The sequence below is a fragment of the Rhipicephalus microplus genome, chromosome X (assembly GCF_043290135.1).
Source record: "Rhipicephalus microplus isolate Deutch F79 chromosome X, USDA_Rmic, whole genome shotgun sequence".
In the NCBI taxonomy this organism is placed as follows: Eukaryota; Metazoa; Arthropoda; class Arachnida; order Ixodida; family Ixodidae; genus Rhipicephalus; species Rhipicephalus microplus.
The window spans coordinates 193460056-193487094 of NC_134710.1; the positions used below are offsets into that span (position 1 = coordinate 193460056).

Below are 27039 nucleotides of genomic sequence, written 5' to 3' on the forward strand. Positions count from 1 at the left end.
ATTTCAAAGTGTTTTATTCTTACGTCGGCCACACTGGATCAACGAACTTTTGTGAAACTTGATATGCGAAATCTAGGGCGCCCTCGATTAATCATCTGATTTATTGTTTAACGATTGGATACTGCGTAGGCACCGGTAGTCTCCATCAATATTTATGACATTACGACAGTTGGTGCGAGAACATCAATCAAGGTGGCCCCGCCTCATATTTTTTGTTCGTGTTCTCGTTTACTAAGCTTTTCGCGGCAAGCGTGATCTAAAATATCGTGACAGAGAAAATTTCTAGTACGAAAAAGTTTTTTTTAGCGTCCCTTTAAATACAATGAATGAATAAACTTTATTTAAAGTCCGACAGTGTTCACCAGGCGAGGTGGGGCAAGGGGGATTAACCCCTGTCCCTTCCCACTCTCCGTCGATTATGACGACTGTCTCAGGTTTAGCCATCGCAGTGATGGCGGCACAACAATATAATGCGAGTCTTTTGAGTGATTCAGAACAAGTTGGTTCGTTCTTAGGCGAATTTCACACATTAAATTCGAGGCAGCTAAACATATTAGCACACGTACACGTTTGCAGCGTGTCGGCGCGCACTTATGTTTACTTTACCTAGCAATCCCCGAAACTTTTGCTTTTCAGGCTTTAGAAGCTGTGCTTCGAGGGAAGCACACAACAGAAACCACTGACGCGATTAAAAGCTGAAGTGCACCTTCGCATGGTTCATTGTAAGAGTGCACTGCATGCCTCAATTCAGCAAGTCAGTGGTTTTCGGTCGGGGTGGGTGTATTTCCGCGTGGACCAGTTGTGGCAGGGGGAGTACGAGACAGCGCCGCCATTCCCATCATCACTGGCGCCTTTGCATTCGCACGTCGGTTACGGCCGCTGAAATTACTTTCACAGTGAGACTGACGCCGCAAATAGCTGAAGGCCACTAACCCTAGTATTCGCACTTTTATTCTCTAACTAGCAGGCTACAGATTTTCATGACGTTGGTGTTCTTGCGAAACTTCGGCTCAACATTGACACAGTTGTTCTTGCCGCCATCACTGCGATGCGGTCACAGTCGATCATTCACACATCTGCATGCCTAAACCGCATTGTGAATAAGCAATTTCGCCCGACCAATATCGCGTCACGAGGCACATATTTGGCTTACCTTTCAGCTGGGGGCATTTGCTACGGCCCATGAAAACTTGAGAAACCTAGGGCACACGCAACCAACTTAGAAACACACCAGTATTCTACTAGAGAATTCGCGTCAAAGGAGACATCGGAGGCCAGAATTGCAGTGTCCAAAACCCCCGAACGGCCAGTAGCGGCGGCGTCACACACGGCCGGCCGTCTTAAGAACTGTGCACGCACGCTAGCTTGCAAAATATGTCTTTATAACACAGATAAACACACACTCTAATGGAGTATAGAAATGGACGGAATGCCTCTTCTTCATTTTATGCCAACATATAGAAAGCACAACGTCACAGCGACAAATTAGTTTAAAATAACGTTACAGTGAGAAAGCACTTTACACACTATGTGACATCCATGACTTGGTGGTAAAGCAGACACTAAACCCTTGATACGGCAGATGAGTTCAGCAGCCGGTGCGAAACGCAAAGGAAGCGAGAAATGACTTCACTCCTTCAACAATATAAGTGACCATGTCTGCTTCAGAGAATTTCATTTAAGCTATAGATAAAACATCGTTGCTCGTCGACAGGAGTTCTTCGTGCCCTGGTCAGCAGTGACATTCTTTGCACGGCCGCTGAGCTCCTCATTGACAAGGAGCCCATCAGGGGTGACAGACACAAATAAAGTGAAACAGAGGGAATCTGCATTGTCCATGTCTTCCGTTTGCATCGACACTGTGTCTGTTCGTGTGCGCTGGCCCCTGTGGCTTCGCATGAAGCGCGTAAATGGTAAACACAATCTCTGCTGTTTAAAGGGCCCTGAAAATGGCGGCGCCCGAGATCCTAGGCCGCAACGCGCAACGATCTCGTTTTATTCTGCAGAGCCCTCGCACGGGTTTGAAAAAAAAACATAGAAGAAGAAAACAAAGGCGCCCACAGTCTTTACGGGCATCACAAAAGAGCGGATGGAATGTTGTGCGGAGAGTCAAGAGTACAGCCCGCGTCACGAGCCCGCCGGTGGCTCACTGCTACTGCTGTTGAGGTTTACGCTGGACGTGGAGTTGTTGTTGTTGAAGAGCGACGCGAGCACGCTCATAAGACGCAGCTCGTGGTCCATCTCCTCCCTGCGCATGCGCTCGAGCCGTTCGAGCTCCTCGTGGCGCAACCGCTCGAGCAGGTCCAGCTCGAGCCGCATGCGCTTGTGCTCCAACTCGACGAACTTGTCGATGCCGCGCGTGATGAGGTCAGTGAGCGTCGAGGCCGCCAACGTGGGCGGCGAGGGCGCGTCGGGCAGCTTGCGCTTGAGCGAGGCCCGCGGGCCACCCGCGCCAGCGGCCGGGAACCGCGCCCCGTCCCCGGGTTCGGCGGTCGTCGTCGTGATGGTCGGGAAGTTGTCGGCAGGAAACCTCAGAGCGGTGGCGCACTCGACGGGCGGTGAGCTGGGCGAGCGGCTATAGTCGAGGCCCTGGGCCACGCCACCGCCAGTGCTGCCACCACCTCCGGCACGGAAGAACCCCTGGGCCCGCTCGTCGTTGCCGTTGCCCTCAGCCGGTGGCGCCGAACAGCCCGGTCCTGCGAGAGAGCCATTGTTGCGCTGTAGGGCCAACAACCTCCGTTGCCCTCGCGGGAGCGCCCGAGCGCGTCGCCCGGGTCCGCTCCACTCGGCAGCCCCCCCCCCCCCCCCCTGCGCGGAAAGCCCTAATGGACGCCGCTCGGACGCGCGCCCCGGAGGGCCCCCCGAGGGGAAGCCCCCAAACTCGTCGCGGCCGCTGACTCAGGGACAGACCACACGACAAGCCCAAGGCCCAGCTCGCCGGTCGCCCCAATAAAACCTGTTTCCAGGCTGCAGCCACCGAGCCAAACTGCGGCGCTCGAACATTCTCGAAGGCATTTTTTTTCCTCCCCGGGACACTCACGATGACGCTACTTCGCGACCCACAAGGCTCGGTAACGCCACTGGGCAGAGAGGAAGGGAAAACGAGCGCGGGAGGGGGGGGGGGGGGGGGACCAGCGGCGACGCCTGCCAAACTGCACCCTGGACGCGAGAAGCGCTGCGAAGGTTTCCTCCTCCACGCAGAACCCCTCTGCGCGACGTCGTCCGCAGTGCCGCTTCCTTTTACGCCGCGGCGAAAGAGTTAGGCCACATCGAATAGCAAATTTTTACAATCCAATGTTGTAGTACAGAAAATGCTTATATTACGTTTGTTAACGCCATTTTGCTTTAGCTTTCATTTTTGTGTAAATAGGGATAGACGCCCAAACGAAAAAAGTTTTTATCGAGCGATACATTTTGTTCCTGCCGTATCATTTGTTGCACTGTGCGGTCTGTCCCAGGGAGTTAACTTTGACAAGGTATTTGGTGAAGCGACGAAGGACGCATAAAAAAGGAAATTAAACTAATTGCTACGAGATACTTATCTACGTTAATGAGAGAAACCTACGTATGCGTCTTCGAACGTAAGGCTCGGGTGGAATCGGTAGGCGATCTGGAAGGCGAAAACAACCAAAACAATGACACGCAATGCCCACAAGCTGCCTGCTTTCACACAATGAGCTCTGCAATCGGTTAGATATGCAAAACACAGTTTTTATTAATAAGAATGTATCTCAAACAGGCCTCGCGTAGACAGGCGGGCTTCACACATCATCAAAACACTGCGAACGGTCACTTGTTCTCCGAGAATGCATTGCAGCAATACAGCATAACACAGATTTAGTTTAGACGCCCGCAGCCACTCTGCGGATGCTGGCTGCCATTGGGAAATGGTTGGCAGTCCGAGCCCTAAAACCTGCTGCAGCAGTTTTACTAAAATGTCTATTAGCTTAACTTGCGCGTCTTTCTCATTTCACTTTGCCTTTTGCGATTGAAAAAAAAATTTTCGTCTGCAAAATCGAACCATTTGGCGGGGATACGGAGGAAGTGAAAAGTTAGCTTGCGGGGAACTGTCAGCAAACACCCATACAGCGCAACAGAAAAAATTACGACACTATATACGATTACATTAATCACAGGCGTGCGCACGAGGGGAAGGAAGGGGCGCCCCGTTAGTCATCGAAGGGAGGGCCGAGACTTCCCCACACATTCACTCAGTCAGACCTGCCCGCGATTGCGTTCAGAACAGAGTTGTGGCCATTCGTCGATAATGGCGACCAGGAGGGATCCCTGATATTGCATTCCAAGAAATGTTTACTTCCCACCTTTTTCTTCGAAAATGCAGACAGGTCAATGTGAAAAGCACGTCATCCTTGCCTTTTAACTTTTACATACATTGCGTAACTTTTGTATAGACTCCACCAATAAGGGGAGGAGGTGCGCTAAGTAAAACTTTGCCCCCCCCCCCCCACTTGGAGGACCACACGCCCACAATACTGATGTCAAAACAACAGCTCGCAAAACATTGAACTCTATTATAGCAGCAAGCATTACAGACTAGAAACTGCCACTAAGAAGTGACTGAGAAGTCACAGTTCTAAGTCAATGACTAATAAGTCACTTTGGGACCAGAATGCCAAAATTCTCATGACTGGGACCCTCGTCTCCATAACACCCATAACAAATTTTCGTATAACTTGTATTATTAAGTTGAAACTAATTTGTAGGGACGTTAGCCCCGCCACCACTCTGAGTATCCGAAAGTACCTAAGCATCCTCAAATCGTAGATGAACACAGTTACACTGTATTCGTAAAGGAAACTTCAAGTATTCTTCCCTATTTTGGGAGAAATCGAAAGAGAGAAAAAGATAGCGCAGCGCACACACAGTATAAAGTATCAAACCGGTTGTCCTGGACTGGTTAACCTCCCTATCTTTCCTTCTCTACCATTTCTTCTGTCTTCACCCTTTTAAAAATGTTGCTACTTGCTGAAGAAACTGAACGTTTGGCCGGAATTTTCGATGCAATGTTTTTGGTTGGTTCCTACAGACATCGGCTACGTAATGTAATCTTAAAGAAAGAAACGCGCATAAATTAGCCTAGTCAGTTCCACGTTATAAATCCACACAACGACAAATTAAGATATTGCCCCCTACTACAGCGTCTCTCATAACCATATGATGGTTTTGGGACGTTAAACCCCGCATATCAATCAACCAAATTAAGATATCCGGACAACTTGATGAAAGGGCATTTACACCCGTTTGTTTCATTATTTTGAAATATGCAGAACGTATAGTAAAAAAAAAAGCCTACCTTGACAGCGGTCACAACGCACGTCAGCGCTAAAGGCAAGTAGTGCGCAAGATCACAATTAAATTAAATTCTGGGGTTTTGCGTGCCAGAACCACGATACGAGTTACGAGGAATGTCGTATAGCGAGGGGCTTGAGGTTGACACGTAGGCTTTTTTTTTTTACATTTTGCCCCTTCCCCCCTTGTGTAATTGCGGCCGCCTTGGTGGGGACTCAAATCGGCGTCCTCGAACTGACCAGAGCAATATCTTAGCCAATTTGCCACCACGTGGGGATGCGCTAGCTCTAATCCTAGGAGCATACACGGGCATGCTTCATGGGCTACGACAGTAACAGTCATCGCCTCTTATTTTCTGTATTTGCGCTTGCACATTGATTTCTCTCCATCCGAAACTTTCGGTCATATTAACGCGACACGGCCTGTGTCGCAGAAAATGCGATGTCGACGGCGTTGGTTGTGATCGAAAAATCGGTGGTGTATGCAAGTAAAAGTTGAAAGTTCTGATGAACAAAAACAATAAAACCCGGTGTTCGAGCCGGAATCGAACCCACCGTAACAGATACCACGAGCGGCGGGAGGGATTCATTGCGGCCACCCACCACTTGGTTGTGCAGTCTTTGCTAAGTCATGGTGAGAGTCAGGTGATGGCGCTGATGTTTCAGGACATTGTGTACGCTTGTGACCTGTAGGCCCAACAATGCGCCAGCGTTGTTGGGCCTACGACTCAAACGTATATCCACTAGTCATTAGCGTCCCTTTATTTTATTTCCCCACTAGCAGGGTAATACACCGGGGGCATCTAGCTAGTTAATTTTCGACCATACTGAGATAATGCTCTGTTCCAAGTAGTATTGACAGTCCTGAACAGCTAGGGTGGTTCATTTTGCCCAGACATTCGTCATTATTCCTAATTCAGAAATAAACAACTAGCTAAAACCGAAACCGAAACAGGCAGCTGCTCCGTCCTCCATGGTGGGTATCCGATGACGTCACGAAATCCGCTACACCCCTTCCCCCCGTGGGTGGCCAGGATGTAAACATAGCTCAGGTGCCTCTTCCGACGCGGAATAATGCTTTGACAGCTCGTCCAAACTTAGCAGTGACAAGTTCAGCGATGATTGCAGCTACTATCTTGACGCGGAAGCATAGCCTTTTCGTTTCGACTCGCCAGCGCGAGAAGCATCTGACGTACCCCAAATCAATCTTCGCATTGCTCAATAATGTGCATGCTTGTAAGACCCGACGACAACGACGACAAACATGTATGCAGCTGACAAAATTTAATTGTGCTCGCGTCGTCATCGCCTCGTAGAAGAAAGCGCGCGCTGCATCCGTCTGCTGGGCAAGGCGTCACTTACACCGGGTGGACCACGTTTACAAGCATGATTCCAGAACTGGCTAACAATTTTTAAAATTGGTTTTCTGAAAGAACTAAATGACTTACGGTTGTGTAGAAGGCGGAGGACAAGAACATCAAGAGAGAAGGCAGGGAGGTTAACCAGGCACATGCCCGGTTTGCTACCCTACGCTGGGGGAATGGGAAGGGGAGCATAAAGATGAGAAAGAGGAAAGAGAAGAGAAAAAGAAAGGATTGTCAGTCAATGGGCTGACGCGTATGCAGCGATGGCACTATACACAAAAGTTAAAGGTGTTCACATAGGACTGTAGTCCTCAAAAAGCACATAATTTGGCACTTATCACCACAGTACCGACGAGAACACGTGTTCAAAGTTGTCATTAAATCGGTGAATATCGAAAATCACCGGAGTTCTCTTTTGGTAACATCCCTGCCTTTACGTTTTCTCATTTTTCTTCTTGAAGAGTCGAAATGTGCGAAGAGATTGTGCTCACCGATATTTCGACTTAAGACCATGCAGCAGCTACGCATCTAAGAAACTACGCGAAAAAAAAAATGAGTGGAGATTATACTGGCACTAGGAAGTGACCAACAGCGGGCTTCCTTAAATACAATTACTGTTCTCTAATACTAGATAATTATCATCCTCATCAGCCTGACTGTATACGTCCACTGCAAGACTAAGACCTCTCCCATGTTCCCACCAGTCAACTCGGTCCTGTGCTTGCTGCTGCCAATTTATACCCGCAAATTTCTCAATCTCATCTATTGTAACATAACTGCGATGTGACAACATTCATCAAATGTCAATAAGGAGGAGTAAACAGCTTTCACTTCCCCAGCCGAATACTGGTGCCTACGCTGATAAGCTTCAAAGACTTAACTGGCATCTTCGCTACCGCAGATCGAACAGCGATTCCCGAATACTCGCAGTGCTAAGGCCCTCTTAGATAAGATAAGCCCGATGGCACACCTTGTCTTTATCGTAAACATTGATATTTTATTTCACGTTGCGTGCCAACTATTCAACTGCCTATAACGAACAGTAATCTACTTCATTAGATCTCTAGACTGAGCACCTATAGCTAACACCATGGTCGTCACAAGGCGTTAGGAAGGTATACATACCTAGGTGATTGTAATTGATTGATATGTGGGGTTTAACGTCTCAAGACCACCATATGATTATGAGAGACGCCGTAGTGGAGGGCTCCGCAAATCTCGACCACCTGGGGTTATTTAACGTGCACTCAAATCTGAGCACGCGGGCCTACAACTTTTCCGCCTCTAGGTGAATGTATTAGCACACAATATCAAGCAACGAGTACCCGCATGTCTAAATTTTTAACGACGATAAAAAGACAACTTTGTAAGCGTTTTAGGAAGACAACCAGTTATAGATTTATGTAACAGGTTTGCTAGGTCCCCTGCGTCTGGAGGCCCAAGGTGAATTATGTTCACGTAGGTACCTGAATAACTACACGGGAGCTTATATTTCGATCTCATCGAAAGGTAGCCGGGGCCTACACCAGAACCTCTTGTTCGTGTTCGGCAGCGGAACTTCATTACCGTCAAGCCATCACGACTAATTTTTATGTCGAGCACCAGGTCGCATTGTACTATACTGCCTGCGTGTCGCGTTCCCTATATAACACGTTACTGATTGACAAGCTTTTCCCCTTAGCAACGAAGTTGAAGGCACACCTGGGCCGACGCATTATAGAGACGCACTGCCCGTCACGTTGACAGATACGTATGTACACATAATGCTGCTATCCAGCACGAGTGACCGCTACGCCGGATATGGGGGGCAAAGTACAAAACTGTGCATGTACTCGGATACATGTTTAGGCTGCAAAATGCATTCGTGGGACACAACTTTTGCGTGCTGATTAAGTAAAATCCCGTCATTAAACGTCACAGGAACCACGCTGTGTTATGTGTGCGAGTTAACGAACGTCGGTGGAAAGTACTCCGAGCAAATGGAGGGCGACAAATTTTAACGACACCAAACACCGGTGAATTAATGCACGAAACGTCAGTGCGCACACACCATAAAGTTTTCAGGAGCGTAGGAGTGCACGTATAGGCACTTCGCGCTGCATCATTGACGCACTATTATTTCGAAAGAGCAATTAATTGAATTTTGGTGTTTCACGTGCGAAAACCACGATCTGATAGTGAGTAGGATCTCCAGATTAATTTTAAATGCGAATGCTTTTCTTAGCGAACTTCGACGAGTTTGACCGTATCTATCTATCTATTTATCTATCTATCTATCTATCTATCTATCTATCTATCTATCTATCTATCTATCTATATATCTATATCTATACCTACCTACCTACCTACCTACCTACCTACCTACACTCTCCAGGCCGTTTGGATAATGGGATCTATACCAAATTTGGTATGGCATATCAAGGCTCTATGACGAGCGTAATTGATTAGTCATAACATTGAAATCATGAGATGTAGGCCATGAATGTCATGATTAATATGACATGGTCTTTATGCTCCTGCGATGGTTTGTTCACATGACATATCGAAAAACTGGTATGGTATGACATGACTTCATGATGAACATAAGCGACCGGCCCTCACGTTGAAATCATAACATGTAAGAACATGACTACATGCCACGCTCATGATGCGCTCGCGGTCGTTCCACCAGTTCCACATACACCAAATCTGATATTACGTGACGTGATTGGATGAAGGTATATAACTGGTGAAAACATCATAATCATGACATGCGTGTCATGTAAGAACATGTGTTCAAACCACGCTCATGATGCGCTCGCGGCCGTTTCGCTAGCTTCACATATACGAAATTTGGAACTAAGTGACGTGAATGAACTACGAAGGTAAATGACACGTCCAAACATGATAATCATGACATGCGTGTCATGTAAAACATGACTACATGCTACACTCATAGCACTCTCGCCGCTATTTCGCAAGCTTCACATTTACCAAATTTCGTATTACGTGACGTAAATGGACGACAAAAGCAAATGCCAGAAGCAAACATGATAATCATGATATGGAAGTCATGTACAGCATATTTTACGTCCGCCTCGTAAAATTGTGCTGACATATCAACCTTCCTTATTTTGTGCTTCGCATATCATCGTCGATTCCCACTGTACGTGGAATCTGCTTTTTTTTTTACACCTGAAAATGTTCATCGTGCACTGTACGGCAGTATTATGTGACATGTCTCTTCTGTTCCTAATGGAGGCGAAAATGCTGTAGGAGCGTGTGCTCAGATTTGGGTGCACCTTTGAGAACCCCAGGTGGTCAAAATTTCCGAAGACTATACGGCGTCTCTCGTGGTCATATCGTGATTTTGGGACCCCATCGGTTATTATTATAGGCTACACAGAAAGCACTAAACACGACAAGATACTCGGCGGCAAGTGATTACTTGCTCTACGAGTATTCACAGGCTTGATCTCAGTGGCTATAGGTGAACCGGAGATCAGCTGCACCTTTTCCAAAAATTCGGATCAACTTCATCGTGCACACGAGATTCATCTATTTAGTTGAGTTGACTGGTGAAACTACACACAAATGTCGACTGAGGGTTGTAAGAGAACAAGCATCATGATTAAAAGTCTGGGAATTTACGTACCAAAACCACTATAAATTTAGGAGACGCCATGGTGGAGGGCCCCGGAAATTTCGACCATCCGGTGTTCTCAAAAGCGCAGTTACATCGCACAGCGCGCTGGTCTCTAGAATATCGTCTCCATCTAAAGTGCGACCGCCGTGGCCGGGATCGAATGCGCGACAGAATATCTCGATTACAGTATCGGCAACAAGTTTTTCGCGTAGGCGTACCAGAACGAATTCAGCTAAAGTGAAGGGGGGAAATGGCACATAAAAAGCAAAATATTACCTTTTACATCACGGAAGCGTCATTACAGTCGTAGTATCACAACGTATTACGTTTTCTTCGTTAAAACAGACTATCCGTCTTTGAACGAAGATTTCCCGCCTTTGGTTTCTTTGTCCTACGTTTTTATGTTTCACTTTATTATTAGTAATCCTTTTACGGAGCGCAACTGAATGAGTAAAAAGGCGTTACTGCATTTCGCTCCCGCGAAAATTCCATTGAGATCGACAACGCGACCTTGCGAACGCTTAACTTATCGAAGCCACCGGAATGCCACGGCATGCAAAATAAAAAAAAATAATAACACTCAAGCATCCATCTACACTTTCTGCGGCAACCCAAGTTTTATGAAAAGGTGGGAACCGGATCATAACGCCTAAAAGAGTCCTCAAACAACTTGAGAACGAGGGCATTAATCTCTTCTGGGGTTTCCCGTCTTCTCCGTACAATTCGTGACGCCAGCACAGTGTTCACGTGAAGTCACGATGAAATAAGCCCTCGAGTGTACTACATACGAGGGATATCGTCTACTGTAGCCAGCTTTGTCATGCAGTCGCAAGCCCCTCCTGCCTCGTCTCGCATAGCGACAATGCGCGATCAACTGATTTCACTTGGTTTTGCGCGTTTTCGACTGCACAAGCGGAAATAACCGCGTGTAGCTAAAGGGCGAAATCATTATCGGCTCAACGCTTATTGCTGACGTTAATTGTCCATGCGTTTTGTTTAAAAATAAGTGGCTAGGGAGGGACAGCGCCATAGGAAATGGCAGTGGCTCGGAATGGTACATTAAACAGCCGGAAGCATCGCATCAATATTTTCTTTCAACTAGTAAACTTCTTGTGTTTTGAACACAATCACCATTTGTGTTCTGTCGCTATCCAAAACACAGTAAATATGACAGGTATTCGAACTCGCGACCTTATGCTCATAAACAAAAGTGGACTTAACGGCTGCAGTGAACAGGAGTGGCAGCGTTCTTGTTGAACGCAATTTTCCGAGAATCAAATAGAAGAAAATTTGCACTGAATGCCCCATATTTTTGCTATACATGTTATTGGCAACGGCGTTTGAAGTATTAGCATTAGAATTACTAAAAGGAAAACATCTTTCGTGCCGTTCCAGGGTATATGGGCCCGATGCACATAAATTGGGACATTAATACGAACCCTGCCGATGAGGCGTGTGGCCAGAAACACGAATCAAGGACACAACAGGTTTTACGGCGGTTGCCAAGTGTTATGGGAAATGCACCCTACTATCCTATCAGCATTCACATCCACGACCACCACTACCACTGCGAAGGTTAAGTAATGGGCCCGCACAAACGCGGAACACAAACGCTCAGTTTCGATCTTAGCTGCTGTCACTTATCCTTGGTGCTAAACACTGCACAATCGTCGCGAAACGGTCTATAGCACTAGCTGTGCGAATAGAACACGCGGCTACATCTAAGAAGGCAGGCCAATCGCTTGAATATTTGTATTCCTCTCTCTCTCTCTCAAGCTGAACATGAACAGCAATGGGCCCCGAAGGCATACAAAATGTGCTTAAAGTTTTTATGAATGACTGTAGCAGAAATATAACATGTTTTTGGAATAGCTAATTGCGACTGACGAAGGCGTCAGCCTTTTTGCGATACCCACGACACAACAATGATCAAGGGGCAATACACTTGAATTTTCCATCTCAAAATTTTGAAGCTTTTAATTGTTTCTTTCTAAACTAACTAGACTAAGCATGCCGAAACTTAGTCTACATTCTCCTTTGTTGCACCAAGTTTCTTTCTGATCAAAAATTTTTTAATTGATCAACTGATTTTTACGTTTCTAGCAACGATTCATTACTTTAAAAATTACCAGACAAATCAGACTTCAGGAGATATTTACTCACACAAGGTACTATCAATAAGCTACGACGTTGACAAAAGCAGAAATCACACCCGGAAAACCAGCAAGATTTAAAAACACGACGTTTTTCGAGACTCATTAAAGATACTTAGGTTCCCCAGAATTAGAGAAAATCAAGTGAGGTATTTCCCAATTACTTCTGTTTGTGCTACGGAGAAAGATCTTTGTGGTACATATAGCTTGCGTCGATGTTAGCATGATCGCGAATTCACAAATGCGCGCTCTTCGTTAAATGGCCGTCATTAGCCGGTGATGTTCTCCATTTTTGTTTCCTTGATTAAAAGAAATTATCTAAAACCGAATCTGATTTCGCACTATTAGGGCATACGGGCATAAGCAAAATACGAGGAAGATCGGCAATATCAAGTATAACACGTTTTATTAATCTTTCGTGGAATCGACCAGATGTCATGTTAGATATATATTTTAGGTTCTACTGCGAAAGCTTTCCCATGACGGTGCTCCTATGTGCGCTGATCAAGGGGCTTTAGCTGCTCCATTCGTCAAATGCTGCTCTGTCGGCAATTCTAACGAGACTCAGCTTCATGAATGAGAAAGATTTGGTGAAAGAGGAAGAGAAAAAATAGAGGACGCTCTTTCTGCTCAGCGCCTTTTGGGGCGGGGAAGCAAAGATGACAGGAAGGAAAAGATAGAAAGATGTGAGATGCATGGTAAGATAGAGTCTTGTCATCGTAGACAGGAGCACAAAGGCAAAGCGTTCGGCTACAAAGGGCTGCATGTTTGCAGGAACCGCAAACTGTTAAATGTCTGCGCGCGCATTATATAAGCACGTTTTTTTGTTCTTATTTCTGCCTCAGATTTGCGCGTGCTCTTCATCTTTTCATTTCCTTTTATCCCTTCCCGAGTGCAGGGTAACAAAGGATGTTTCTCTCACGGTTAACTTCATTGCTTTTCCCATCTCTTCCCTCTGACTCTCCTATAAATCTAATTATCGATATTCAGTGTTCTAGACTCTGCCAATGCAGTATAATCACTGTTCAGGCTCCGAGCCCATGCCACCAACGCCAAATGCGCAGACAGGCTTCGTGCAAATAACGGACCCTTCAGCATGACAGGCGCAGCATATTACTAACCTTCAGATTATTTGCACACGTAGATGAGATCAGCGTTTCCATTGTCAGAACGGGCCTTAGACGCTCCTTCACAATCTACTGAATTTTCACGTAGTTTTCTTACACATAAAAATAATAATAATAATAATAATAATAATAATAATAATAATAATAATAATAATAATAATAATAATAATAATAATAACAACGAGGAGTATCCTAAAACCATTAATTTCGACCACCGAGGGTTCTTTAACGTGCACCCAACTCTATAAGTACACGGGCCTCAGGTATTTTCGCCTTCATCCAAAATCCTGCCGGGATTCGATTCAGCAACCTTCGGATCAGCAGTTAAGCACCATAGCCACTAGAGCAACGTGGCGGGTTCAATACGAAAATGAATCGTACTGAATTTGACTGGCACGCAAGCTATCCGCCTCTGAGGGACAAGTGTACCAAACACCACCTCGAAACCTCTGAGGGACAAGTGTACCAACACCACCTCGAAACGTGACGGCAGTTTTAATTGTGCTTGCTGGGCTTTTCTTTATTTGACTGCAGCTGCAGCAATATTTTTCATACACTCCCAGTTACAATGCCTCTGGACATGGCTAAGTGCTGAATAACGCGGTTTTATTTACCACTTGCCAATACGGCGTGCATATGACTGCTCATATACGTAACGAAGCTTACTAATACACACAGCTACCATTCCTGGATATGAAAGAACCTAAAATATATTGCGCTTAATGTGCAAATTAAACACGCGAACTGCTAGACACGCCGCGATGGAACTTTTGGATTAGTGTCGACCACATAGTGTTCCTTCGTGCGCACTATAAAAAGCACTACGCTCACGCTCTTATACCCCTGTCACACGGGCACTTAAAAGTCATTTATGTAAGCGGTCTTTTTCCGAAAAGGAGTTCCTGACAGCAGACACACGGCACAGAGCGAACTCCTTTTCAGAAGCGGTCTTTTTCGTAAACGGCGTTCGTCGATCTCTTTTACGGCTCTGAATGAGTAGCCTCGAAACCAGTGGGCGCCAGCAATTTTCGAGTGGTGGGAAAAAAAGAGCGAATGCTTATTTTTCTGTCACCAAAACTCTTTGTAAAAACAAATTTCATATCCTGCAGAAGGTGTAATGAACTCTTTTAATGGTTATTTTCTTTTCTACTCTCGTAAGCAGCTACAACGCGTCGCCAATATCACGTGGTAACTCTCGGTCTTGCGCTGCTTTATCCTCTTCTTGGCGGCTTTTGCAGCGTCTGCCTCGCTTTCCAGAGCAAGAAGGCAGGCCGGCAGGCTTGCGATCCTCTCTTTTTCTCCCGTACGGTCGCCCATAACGTGTCGAGAGCAGCGAAAAACAAATACGGTAAATAAAAGCACAGTGGTGCCAGACGGACTTGTGCACGTCGCTAGTATTGGGAATGCTTCCTTATCTAGTGCAAAAAACTTTCACATTGGTGTTTCTTCATCTTTTATTCTTAAATTTATTTGAAGAAACGAGCAGTGCAACAAGTCTTTAATTTGTACATCGTGATACATCGTTTAATTTTCATTGCTTCTCTTTTAACTGCTACCGCAACGCTTTCGCTAGCGTCTTCGAACGAAAACACTAAAAGGAGATCGTTGCTGCCGTGTGTCTGCGCCGCAAACACCTCTTTGTTAAAAGTCTTTCAACTTCGTAAAAGACCGCTGACTTAAAAGACTTTTTGCGTGCCCGTCTGACACAAGTATTATACCTTTTGTCCCCAGTCAGAAGTCGGTTTCCGCGATCGAGACTCAATACTGCCATCTCTCCCTTAGCAGTCTACTACCACTGAGGCATTGCGAAGAGTATTACTGTATGTGTTTTAGAGCACTGAACGTAAATGCGATTAATTGATTTGATTTATATGCAGGGTTTAACGTCCCAAAACCACGGTATGATTATGAGAGACGCCGTAGTGGAGGGCTGCGAAAATTTCGACCACCTGGGGTTCTTTAACGTGCACCCAAATCTCACCACACGGGCCTACATACACCATTTTCGCCTCCATCGAAAATGCAGCCGCCACAGCCGGGATTCGATCGTGCGACCTGCATGCGGGTCAGTAACCAAGTACCTTAGCCACTAAAGAAACCGCGGCGGGGCTCAATACAATAAATGTCAACGAACATAGTCCCTTGAAAAACCTTTGGCAACGTTATTGTTGTGAGCCCCGAAATTTGAGCGCTGTGTACGAACGTGGGAGTGAACAAGACTCTTTAAACCGAAACGCCACCACCACCCATTTTCTTTTACATTTACTTCATTTCTCTTCTTTCTGCGTGAACACGAGCGTGCAACAATGACCACTTGCGAACGGCCAAAGCACCACGATATGCACAGTGAATTGGCGCCTTACGCTCCGCGAAGAAATTCGCACAAGCTCCTACATTCGTAGCAAATATCCTCACAAAGTACACTTCAATCGCTCGCTCCACTCTCGGATGTGTTTTCAAGATGTGATTTCGGTCTACCAAATCAACATCAGGTGTCAAAGTCAATTCATGCCTGCCGAGAGCCGCCGTTTCAAATCGACGCACTGAAAGCGCACAGGGAGCTTATATTGTAGTAGCGGAATAGATCGCACATTACCAAAGTACCTTTTAGAACAAGGGCATACGTCAGTGACCCGTTCCAACGTGTATGTAGATCGGTGCGACAGTAAGGACACAAACACGTGCTCGTGATTAACGGAGCATCGGCTGCTTCTGAAACTGCCTTCTAACAAGACACTATCATTCACATGCCCGCTTCAAACAAAAGCCCCGAGAGGGAATGTCACCTGTCGTCGACGACCAGATTTACCTGCTGCATGGCCCCACCCCTGAACTTGGTAAACGTTCTCCACCCGTTTGGGAGGCTACACAAAGGAAGAGTGCTTTCGGAAAGGGAACACAACAGCTTTGATACTGGACGGTCCGGCTACGGCTTCTTACGCAGTGGGGAGAGGAAGAGTGATAGTCATTGCATAGACTATTTTCCTTAAGACACCCGACTCCGCCATTTTGATCTGTTAAGTCTATTTTCTCGTTCTTGCATATCGCGACGTGAATTAATAGGGCCATGAAACCTCGTAGGCGCCAACCCAACCATTTTCATTAATAAACTTCTCAGCGCGAAAATTTCAGATAACGAACACAAGAGAGTAGGACGAGCGCATACTTTCGACTAATTTATTGCTACCAAGACGCACATACATATGCTACAGAAAAGAGGATAAGATCACTTGCTTAAGCAAAGACTAAAAAACACAAAAAAAAAACAAAAAGCCAAAAGAGACTGCAAGAAACCACGTGTTCACCCGGGACCCTCACACGCCAAATTTAAACACGCCAATTCTTTTTCAGATAAAGCTATAGACGGTTTGCTGATGCAGCTGCCTCGAGGATTGCTTCAGCTTCGATTACAAGTCTTGTGCATTCGTTAGGGTGGGACGCGAGGACCCTTGCCTTTTTGAACAACGGCTACCACCCACATTCGGAACAACGAGCGGCCAAAAAACCGTACCGCCCTGTACTTCTTCCTTGTCTGAAATTTTCGCGCTGAGAAGTTTAATAATGGATTACCAACTAGCCCAATCCCACACTTCAACCATTTTCATGCATATGCGTTTATCGTAACACGGTTAATTCAGTCGTTAAAAATACAAAATGCGAAGGTTAACAGTCCAATATGGCAGCACTAACCCATCCGTGAAACATACTGCACTAAAAATGCTGGCGATCGATTTCAAGCAAATCAATCAGTGAGTAAGTCCCTGTGCCAATTTTGTTTTCTTGGAGCCAAGCGTAACGAGCTGGACCAACTTTGTGTGAATTGAGTAGTTGTGGGCATATCGAGGGCATACCAGGCACATGTTTTTTGGCACCAAAAGTGTAGCTCAACATCACATGCAATGTCACTAGGCACGTTAAAGCACATGCGTCGGATTTATCGAAACAAAGTACAAGCTGCGGTACGTATCAATTAGCGGTCGTAGGCATATTGGTCCGAGGTTGAGCAACACTTGACTAGTACTTGCCGAGTCATGGGAGTAATTTCAACCTCATTATAACAAAATTGCATCTTGCACGAGGATATGTTCGTTATATCAAAAAACGTTGTAAAGGTTACTTTATAAACATTACATATATTGCAATAGTATTTCGTTTACTTCGTTATAACCAATATTTCGTTATATCGAGGTTTGAGGGTAGCTAATGAAAGCACTTAGCCAACTCAGCAACAACAATTCATATTGCTTTGATATGTGTACTGTGACGGGTATTATAGTAGAACAGTTCCAAGCACTGGTGTGGCACCGTGGCAATTCAGAGTGCCTGGGTCTGCTCCCGGCTCAAACCGACAATACTATGATTTCCGCCTATAGCGATATTTCAGCAATCAACTGCACGGCCGACAACTCATTTTCTGCGACACGACTGCGAGACCATCACCTGTGGCGCATACAACGGCCGCGGTATGCGGGTATATGCCACACGTGACCGTTAGATAGGACTTGGTGACGTACGCGACAGGCAAGTCGCGTTTTTTTTTTTTTTTTTCACAACCTGTTAATCGTGTTCCACGTACAATCATGTCCTCTTATATAATTTTGGTTTATGCCAAGTTAAGAAGACGGCCACGAGAGCGCCCAGACGTAAGTGACGATAAACTAATAGCCAGATAGAAACGGTCTAAGTGCCCTCGGTCGGTAGAAAAAATGCTTTGCACTTAATATAGTAGTAGGCAGACCATAGTCTAGAGCATTTCAAACAATCCGAATCGCACATGAGGAACAACTGCGAAATGTAATCAAAACCTGAACATGAAATGTCTGATTTCCTTGGAAGTAGTGAGACTGTCTTTTGGTCTCGGAAAAGAGCGTTGCACGACAGGCGTTCACACCAGTTTTGCTAAAGTACTGGTCGTGCGGACTGGTGAAGCGTAAACATTTCCACAATTTTCTTTGCCAGCAGGACCAGGCCTTTTAAGAGTGAATGAATGTGTGGCTGAAAGAACGGAAAAAGGCATTATCTTCTGCTGCCCTAGCGGGAGCACCGCACAGCACTTTGAGGGGGGGGGAAGTGGAGAAAAGTTTTGAAATAGGTAGGAGCAGAAGGTTTGAGCACGACTCAGCATCTGTGGTAAGGAGGAAAAGAGACAGGGAGTACAAAAGGGGAAATGGGAGTACGAAGGGGAGAACAGGGAACAAAGTCCGGGATCAGACGGGAGCAAGTGGGTTCCAAAGCCGCCCATCCAGGTCATTGCCTTCAATATTCTCGAAAGAAATAGCAACCAAAGGGAGAGAGCGACTGATCCAGACGGCAATGGCCTAAATAATGTGCGCGGAATCATTCAGGGATGAGCTTACCCCGTGCCGACGCTTGGTCACGCACGAGTACCTCTGGCAGTGCATTTCAAAGAATTTATTAGGTGTCACAATGACAAGCGCTGATCCTGATAGTCACTCATGTCAACGATGATATAAGAAACTGTCAGGAAACTTTTGGACAACAATAAAGCGATACGCTGGGATACTATAGATAGCATGCAGGTGGCACCATGAAACGAAAAACGGAAATTTAGTAGCAAAACTCGCTGCACTGCCACGCCTGTGAAACTCACAAATGCCATCCTGCATTCTTTAAAAAAAAGCGGGGGAAGGGGGGGGGGCGCATGCAGGAGCGAGAGTAGAATGGTCAAGAATAGCCAGCAAAATACTCCCCCTCCGTCAAACACACACAGTACCAAAGTAAAAAAAAAAATTCCAACATGCACATAGGTGCGGAGGAACTGCTGTACACTAGCATCCAGTTTTCTTCGGAAAGCTATCCTGCTTGCGCTTCTCCAGAACCAGGCACTTAATGCTGTCTAGTTTTTGCTTGGAAAATGACCTCGCACAAAAAACGCTTGTTCTCAACACAGCACTTGTACATGGCAAGGTACCTGCAGCAAGTGTCTGCTCATGTGAAAACATGCCATCTACTAGCCACCATTTCACAGCCCGACTAAGCAGGTGGTTTGTCTGCATATTAACGCCGCAGCATAAACCTTGTAACAGTAGTCGCAAACACAATATACATAGTCGAAAACGAGCGCAGCGCGTGCTCACAAATCACAAAACGGAGACACGGGAAACATACGAGAACGTTTGCAATCTCGCCGTTGTAAAAAAGTAAAAAATCATGTGATGTGAAAGGCGCGTAGACGCACGAGACGTAAACAGACAAGAAAAAATGTCAGCGTATCTCCCACGTGTACCGGTCACCCACACGCCTTTCACCTCAGAATTTGCTAAACCATCCTACATAATTTTCATCCGATCACTCAAAATCAATAATAAGCAATACTTAAGAATACTAGAATGCGCTGTATTGGAGTTCCTACGACGGAATACATTAACGCCCGTCTATTATTTTTCTTAATTACCTGTTATGTCTAACTTCATGCAGCCATCTTCTATTTTTCTTATTCTCTCGAAAGTCCCCTTGGAACGTAGTCATGCACGAGATAACCGCGAGCAGCATCGCGTTAGGCTTTAACACTCCCACCGTGTGCAACGCCTGTTACAAACGATGGCGAAGAAACAGCAACATGGGACACACATCGCTGACAAACGCCGTCAAAAAAAAAAAAAAAAAAACGCGCGCCCAGTTTGTGGTAAACCCAGAAAGGCTCCTGTTGATAAAAAACGACCCAGAACCCTGGGGCGAGAAGCCAAGGCGGCCGCTCGGCGCGCGCCCTGGGATGCTGATGTTATCGGCTGCGCGAGAGAAAGCGGACCCTCGCCACAAAAGCCGTCTTTCCCTGCACCTTGAGCTGTTTCGACGAGCAAGCCATCTCAAATCGCATTTACGGCTACAAACTAAACTTCTTTATCTCTTTTTTTGTTTCGCTTTTACGTCTTTCGGGACCAGCGGCAATAATGTCCATTCATATTAAAGTGCGGACAGCCAGTTAGTTCGAAAAGCATACATACGACGACAGCAAGAGGCAGGTTAAATGAGCTCTAGTACACAGGGCTAAGAGAAAACACGCTTCAAAGCGAAACATTCGACAGCAGGAAACATTACACGCTTGCCGCTGTCAGTTTGGGCGACACCAGCTCACTCGCTCCCCGCGCTACTTAGCTGAGATAAGGCCAGCGTACGTAAACATTGGAACGTGCGAAACTGCCGCGGCATCGGAAGTGACGCATGCAAACAAAACGGCGTGTTTTGGAGGGTGCCGGGGAAAGCGTCCTGGGCCAGGCGGCGCTTTCCTCAGCCCCTAGCCACGTGCGGTTCCGAAACCTGTGCCGGAATGCGCGAGAGGGGGTCGCGGGCCCTGCGAGGAGGGGCCCTTCTGCGAACGCGGGTCGGCAGGTGCCCGAGCCTGCGGGCACCTGTCGGCGGCGGCGCGCGCAGCGTGGGCCCGCGACCTAGCAGGTCGTCGCCACTCGCCGGAACCGGTTCTCGGGGCCGCGGCCCAGTTGCGGCCGCCCGAGGGGCCGCTCGGCCGGGGGGCCCGGACCCGCAACATGGCGCCTGGGAGCGAGTCCAAGGCCGCGCCCGGCAACCGGTTCCGTCGCGCCGCGGCCCGGGCGCGCCGCCCGTTTCCTGGTCGCGCCCCAAGGCCGCATTCCGCACTCACCGTCCTCCATGTAGTTTGTCTCGGAGTCCGTGCCGGGGAATTCTTCGGAACCCATGCTTTCGTCAACTTCGCTCTTGATGAATAGAGAGCCGCCCTTGGAGCCCTGCGCCAACACGGTAGCCAGCGCGTCGTGATAGGTGGCGATCTTCTTGCTGCGCTTGCCGTACTTGTACTCCTTGCGAAGTCGCTTCATCTTCTCCTTGACCTGGAGCGCGGTGCGCAGGTAGCCCAGGCTGCGCATCTGCGCGGCCATGCTCTCGTACACCTTGTTGTTTCGGGACGTCCCATCGAGCAGGTCTCGATCCGCAGCCCAGATGCGGATCAGCTCGTACGTCTCCTGGTCGCTCCACGTGAGTCCCGCCATGCCTTCGACAGCCGCCAGCTCGCGGCTCGGCCCCGCCAACCTTGAGCGGGCACGGTTCAAAGAACTCGGGCTGTCACCGCCTCCGCTGATAGCTGGGCCCGGACTGCTCGCTCCAACGCTGGGGCTCTGCGCCGCCTCAGCTGCGCCATGCGCAGCCCAACCCGAGCCAACGGGGACACTGACGGCGGCGACCACGCGTCCGCCGGCCGCGAGCTCCGCGCTTGCCACCGCGAGAGAGGAGGTCTCCGGCCCGCCGCCGGAAGATGCACGTGACGACGACCACCGGCGGCTCTTTGCGCGGACTCGCTGACGACCACTTGCCAGGCGGCGCTGCGGTGCCAGTGACAACCTGTTGCTGCGGCGCGCTTTTCGAACGCCGCTTGGGCTCGCCCACCTGCAGTTTGCAAGCACGCTCGTACGATTGTTCATCGGCAGAACTTTGTGTTGGGGGTGCAAAGCTTTGTTGCTTTGAGGGGGTTGGGTAAAGGAGGGGGAGCAAGCTTGTGGTATGGGGGAGGGGGGGGGGCTGATTTGGTTTGAGGGAAGCAAAGTCCCTTTTGCACCCTTTTGCCAACAACCATTCCGTTTCATACATCAGGTGCAACACTATGGAAGCTAGCAAGACTTTTTGCAGTATATGCGCTAGCGCTGAGAAATAGTTCAATGATTACACCACCCATTATGTGCGTTTTTCTTATCGTTTTAGACCGAGTGTTAAATTTAGATGCTTGTTGCCTGAGAAATAAAAATGCCCCATTATCTACGCGGTTTTCAATAGGTTGCTCAAGATCGCTGAGGCTCTTCGTGTTGTCGTATCGTGGCCTTCGCGATCAGTTCCGTCCGCGTGCAACCGTAGCCCATCGGGAGGCCACGCTTACAACGACAATATTTAAGCAGGAGAAGCGCGGAGGTATACATTTTGCTGACCGAACTTCTCGCATAGCTTCTACAGCGTTGCACGCAACACATTGAAGGCCTAGGTGTCCCTTTTTTTTTTCACTTTATGTGGAACACAAATAGGCTTCTGTATCAATTGTGAGTTATGTTCAGCATAAGTGCTACCCTTGGAAATGATAATTTATGAACTCCTGGTCTTCAGGTGGCAAACACCCTCACCATGCTGTACATAGGGCATGGCTTATTGCTATTATTTTTTTTTCAATGCTCATTACGACTAGTTTGCTGAAATTGGCAGATTCAAATGCGCTTGAGGAACAGGTGACAAAAATGCCGGAATGACCCCACAGTGACGGAGAGCAAGCAAACTGGTCACATGGTGTCCCTTGTGAATACCGAGTTGTAAGCCCAGGCTCACATCGCTTCAGTGTGCCTGTCTCCATCAATCAAACACAGCACTTCACCTGACGTGACAACAACCGAGTGGCGGGCGTAACACATGGCTGATTATGCTGCACATGAAGCTGTGAACAAGCCGTGTGAATGCTGAAAGAGTGAAAAGTAGAAATTATTTGGTGGTCGATGTCATGCTATAAATCATGGCGTTGTCACGCAATAACCTCATGACGAATGTTTCTGTGAGGCGCTCAACACATAGGCGCATAAATTAAATCGAGGGAGCTGGGTGTCGCTCTCAAAAATAGAAAAGAAAAACAAGGAACTCGAATGTGTTCGGTTCCTCTCGAGTTGCTTGAGGGTAGGACACACAAATCGAATCCGTCAGTGTGGTGGACAAAATTTAACAATTTATGTATTACGGGGACACGTCCTCTCCCCCCCCTCCTTCTTTCCCAGCTAGCTACTGAAGCTTCTGACACGAAACATGCTCAAGGCTTCAAGAAGATATCCATTTTTGGCTCGAGCCGGTCATGTACCGACACGTAGCTACATACACAATGTCCTGGTAAGTGGTTCAGTAAGAACACTTTTTTTTTTACATTCACATGGCTTCACATTCATTTGAATGCGTAGGAGAAAAATTATTCGTTTGATAATAGCCCCGCTGCGGTGCACTAGTGGCTAAGGTACTCGGCTTCTGACCCGCAGGTCACGAGATCGCATCCCGGCTGCGGCGGATGCATTTACGATGGAAGCGGAAAAGTTGTAGGCCCGTGTGCTCAGATTTGGGTGCACGTTAAAGAACCCCAGGTGGTCGAAATTTCCGGAGCTCTCCACTACGGCGTCTCTCATACTCATATGGTGGTTTCGGAACGTTAAACTCCACATATCAATCAATCGTTTGAAAAGAAACGCTGTAGTCACAAACGTTAGTTGACCCTGCAGTGTGAAGTAGTATTTTTTGCACGCATCTTGCTTTATCAGATATACACTCTCTGTAGCTCCATATCTAATTTTCGAGGCCCATTTAGGTATAGAATAATGCAAACACAACGAATGCATAAACGTCTATGCACAGTTTGCAAAAATTAGCAAGATAACGTTCCCCGACGCGCATGTATATATATATATATATATATATATATATATATATATATATATATATATATATATATATATATATATATATAAGGGAAAGAAGTGTATACCTAAGGGCTCGTATTTCCGTGTTTTTACGCAATATAAATGAGATCTAACAGACAGTAATGCCAAGGAATGTACAGGGGAAGTTATTAGAACCAATGGAATGTAAATAAGAAGAAAGAAAAGTGGACGAAAAAATAACCAGCCGTGAGCAGGAATCGAACCTACGACCTTCGAATAACGCGTTCGATGCCGGGCTGAATGCACGTGCAGTCTAGCCCGGCTGCGTGACAGCATTCTTCGTTCACCATTCATTCTTCTAACCACGCGCCGCCTAGGGGTGGGTCAACGAGGAGGTGTGGTAATCGCATAGTGATGAACAGTGTGCAAAAATGTGCAACGCGGCTCTACTGTAAGGGTTGTTTTCTAACAAACACCTCTTGTTCACAGACTGCATTTCTCGCTCATCGTGTTTTTGCCTCTCCTCTTTTCCTCAGGAACGACAGGTTCTATGTCGTCCACCATGGGATGGCTACGTACGAAGCGGGACAACCGAATGGCATTACTTGGGAGAAAGACGTTTTGTTGAATGTGTGGTCGAAGAAAAAGGCACTATCTTCTGCAGCCTTCGCGAGAGCCAGGCTCAGCGCCTTGAAGTTTTGTTGTACTCGCGTGCCTTCGCTGGAATCGGGTGAGGTAAAAGCACAACGAAGGATAAAAGGAGAGTGCGAACGAGAGTTTTCGGCTGAAAAACAAACCTTACAGGAATGCCGCCTTGCAGATTTTTGCAAACTATTCATTAAAAAAGAAAGCAAAAACGCCACAAGTGAGACCCTAAAGTTCAACTATGAGGTGTGATAATCCCAAAATAACTACAAAAAAAGAACTGGCTATCTAATACAATATTAAAATAATGAGAAAAAATAGAGTCAATATCAAATTCGCAAAGTTAAATCGACCGCCTAATTATGTGAATAAGCCTAAACTGTTGGAATTTATAAAATTTTGGGGGGAAAAAACGCGGCCTCAACTCGGGCTGTGGCCCACTGCAGTTTGAACAGCTCAACTACGTAACGCAACCGATAGCGAACCGCGGTAAAGGAGCAGGCGCATTCGCCCTCTAAAAGAAACTGACACTACGAGGTGCGCAGTGAAAGCAAGAACTTCTCCAGACGTCAGCTTTGTCCTCAAATACTCGGCATGTCCTTTGTGCTACCTGACGGCTGGCCCCGCGGGGTCGAACGATGACTCCCTCCCCTCGAAGGTGTACTCGCTCCCCGGTCTGCTTTGTGGCGTAAAGTGCCCTGCAGCTGCATGAAAAACGGGGGTCGGCTTTCTGAAAAGGGACGAGCACTTGACACTGAAAATTTAACGCTAGACTGAGCGGGGAACGCAGCAAGTGTGTACATTCAGGGAAAAACTCGGCTTCTGCTATTCATGTCGAATACGAGGTGGCTTTCGTCCCCCCAAAAGCGCGAGCCGTGGTGGAACGTACATAATTGGCGACCCATTTGGGAGTATTCAAATGCCTGAATTAGCGCCACTTATTTTTTTTCTTAGGAGTTTCGAGAGGAGGGGGCAATACCCGTGACTTTTTTTTGGTCAAGAGAAATCCTCCTCTCCATGCCTACAAGTCTGCGCTATTCTCAGGAACGCTGTATCGATGCCTTTGCGGTATACTGCAGGGAAAACAGCAGCAGTTCCTAACTCATTCTAAAGGATCGCCGCCATTGTATTTCCTCGAATGCAGTAAATTGCCACGAATTCGACAAACGTGTCTCGCGTCAGCGACGACCGAAGGAGTGCCGATGGCGCCACGAGATGAGTCACATATGGGCAACTTGCTCGACAAGGGAGCTCGTCACGGGGCCTGGGTCGGTTGCGTATCAGCCACGGTGCCGTGGTATCAGCACAGGCAAGCACCACAGACAAACGCGATGAAATAAAGTGTCCGTACTAACCTTATGCTAGCCATGCGCGCCGGTCATTGCCGCAGCAGTCACTTGTCACGGGCAGGCAGGTGAGAGCGGCGGCCGCCTGAAAGTGATGTAGCCGGGAAGCCGAGTAGTGGCCACACTCGCAGGACAGTGCAAGCGCGGCTGTTTCCACCTCGTGGATGCGAGGGCGGTCTTATCGAGAACACGCCATCTACGGCCTCTCTCGAGAGATAACGAAACGAGCCGACTATTTCTTGTAGGCTGTCGGGATTACGCGTTCTCTGCTGTTCACACGCAATGCGATCTTCTTCTGACACCCGTGGCATTCTAGTGCACCTCGTTTCGAAAGTCTGTCCGTGCCCACGACCGTTCATCACATTTTACCCGTAGGTAAAATTTATTCATGAGCAGAAAGGGCCGCGCAAGTGTCTAACATACAGGTAGCTTCACGAAATGTAGTTAAAATGATCAGTGGTGCTGTTTACTTGCGTGTCGGCCACCGTGTAGCAGCAAGACACACTGCCATGGGCACCATATGCTACCACAAATAGTTACCAGCACGTCGGGTACAGTGATCGAAAATGTGTGAAGCTGTTCTGAAAGGAGCCTGACGCCCGCATCTTCCATCCGTACGTTATCACTTAGCAACAGTGCATTGTATAATAGAATGCATACTTTCGTGTTCAGGTACGAGTCAAAACATGCAAAAACAATGAAATGAATATCAGCGACAAACTGAGATTTACCTGGCACAACGTTTAAGAATACTACAAAATACATTGTAAGTAAAATACACCGTACAATGCAGATGCGAAATATCTGACTAAAACTGTTCGTGCCATAAATATGAGAACATTATTGCCATCCCATATTATGTGTTCAAAGCCGAGCGAAGGCTTGTGCTAATGACATCCAACCTATCCCGTCTTGTTTCTGTTTCGTAGCTCCAATTAACCCTTTGTCGTATTCGGTCCCGCCAATCATCTCTTCATTGACGCTGCGCCGTGGGGAAATAAGCGCCTTTTCTTCCTCCTACAGCCACAACGACCACCACTATTCAGTCGCTCATATATTATCTGTCCTGACTACAGAACTTGCACATC

General features: G+C 47.1%; 1 protein-coding gene across 1 annotated transcript; it reads right to left on the bottom strand.

Annotated features, from left to right (window-relative positions):
* Nucleotides 1–1360: 1360 nt before the first annotated feature.
* LOC119177342 (uncharacterized) lies at nt 1361–26117 on the bottom strand. Its single transcript, XM_037428818.2, has 3 exons — nt 25961–26117; nt 21197–21954; nt 1361–2696 (listed from the first exon to the last, which is right to left on the bottom strand). Exons 1-3 carry the CDS (start codon nt 25972–25974, stop codon nt 2128–2130), a joined length of 1341 nt encoding a protein of 446 aa, XP_037284715.2. The 5' UTR covers nt 25975–26117; the 3' UTR covers nt 1361–2127.
* Nucleotides 26118–27039: the final 922 nt, after the last annotated feature.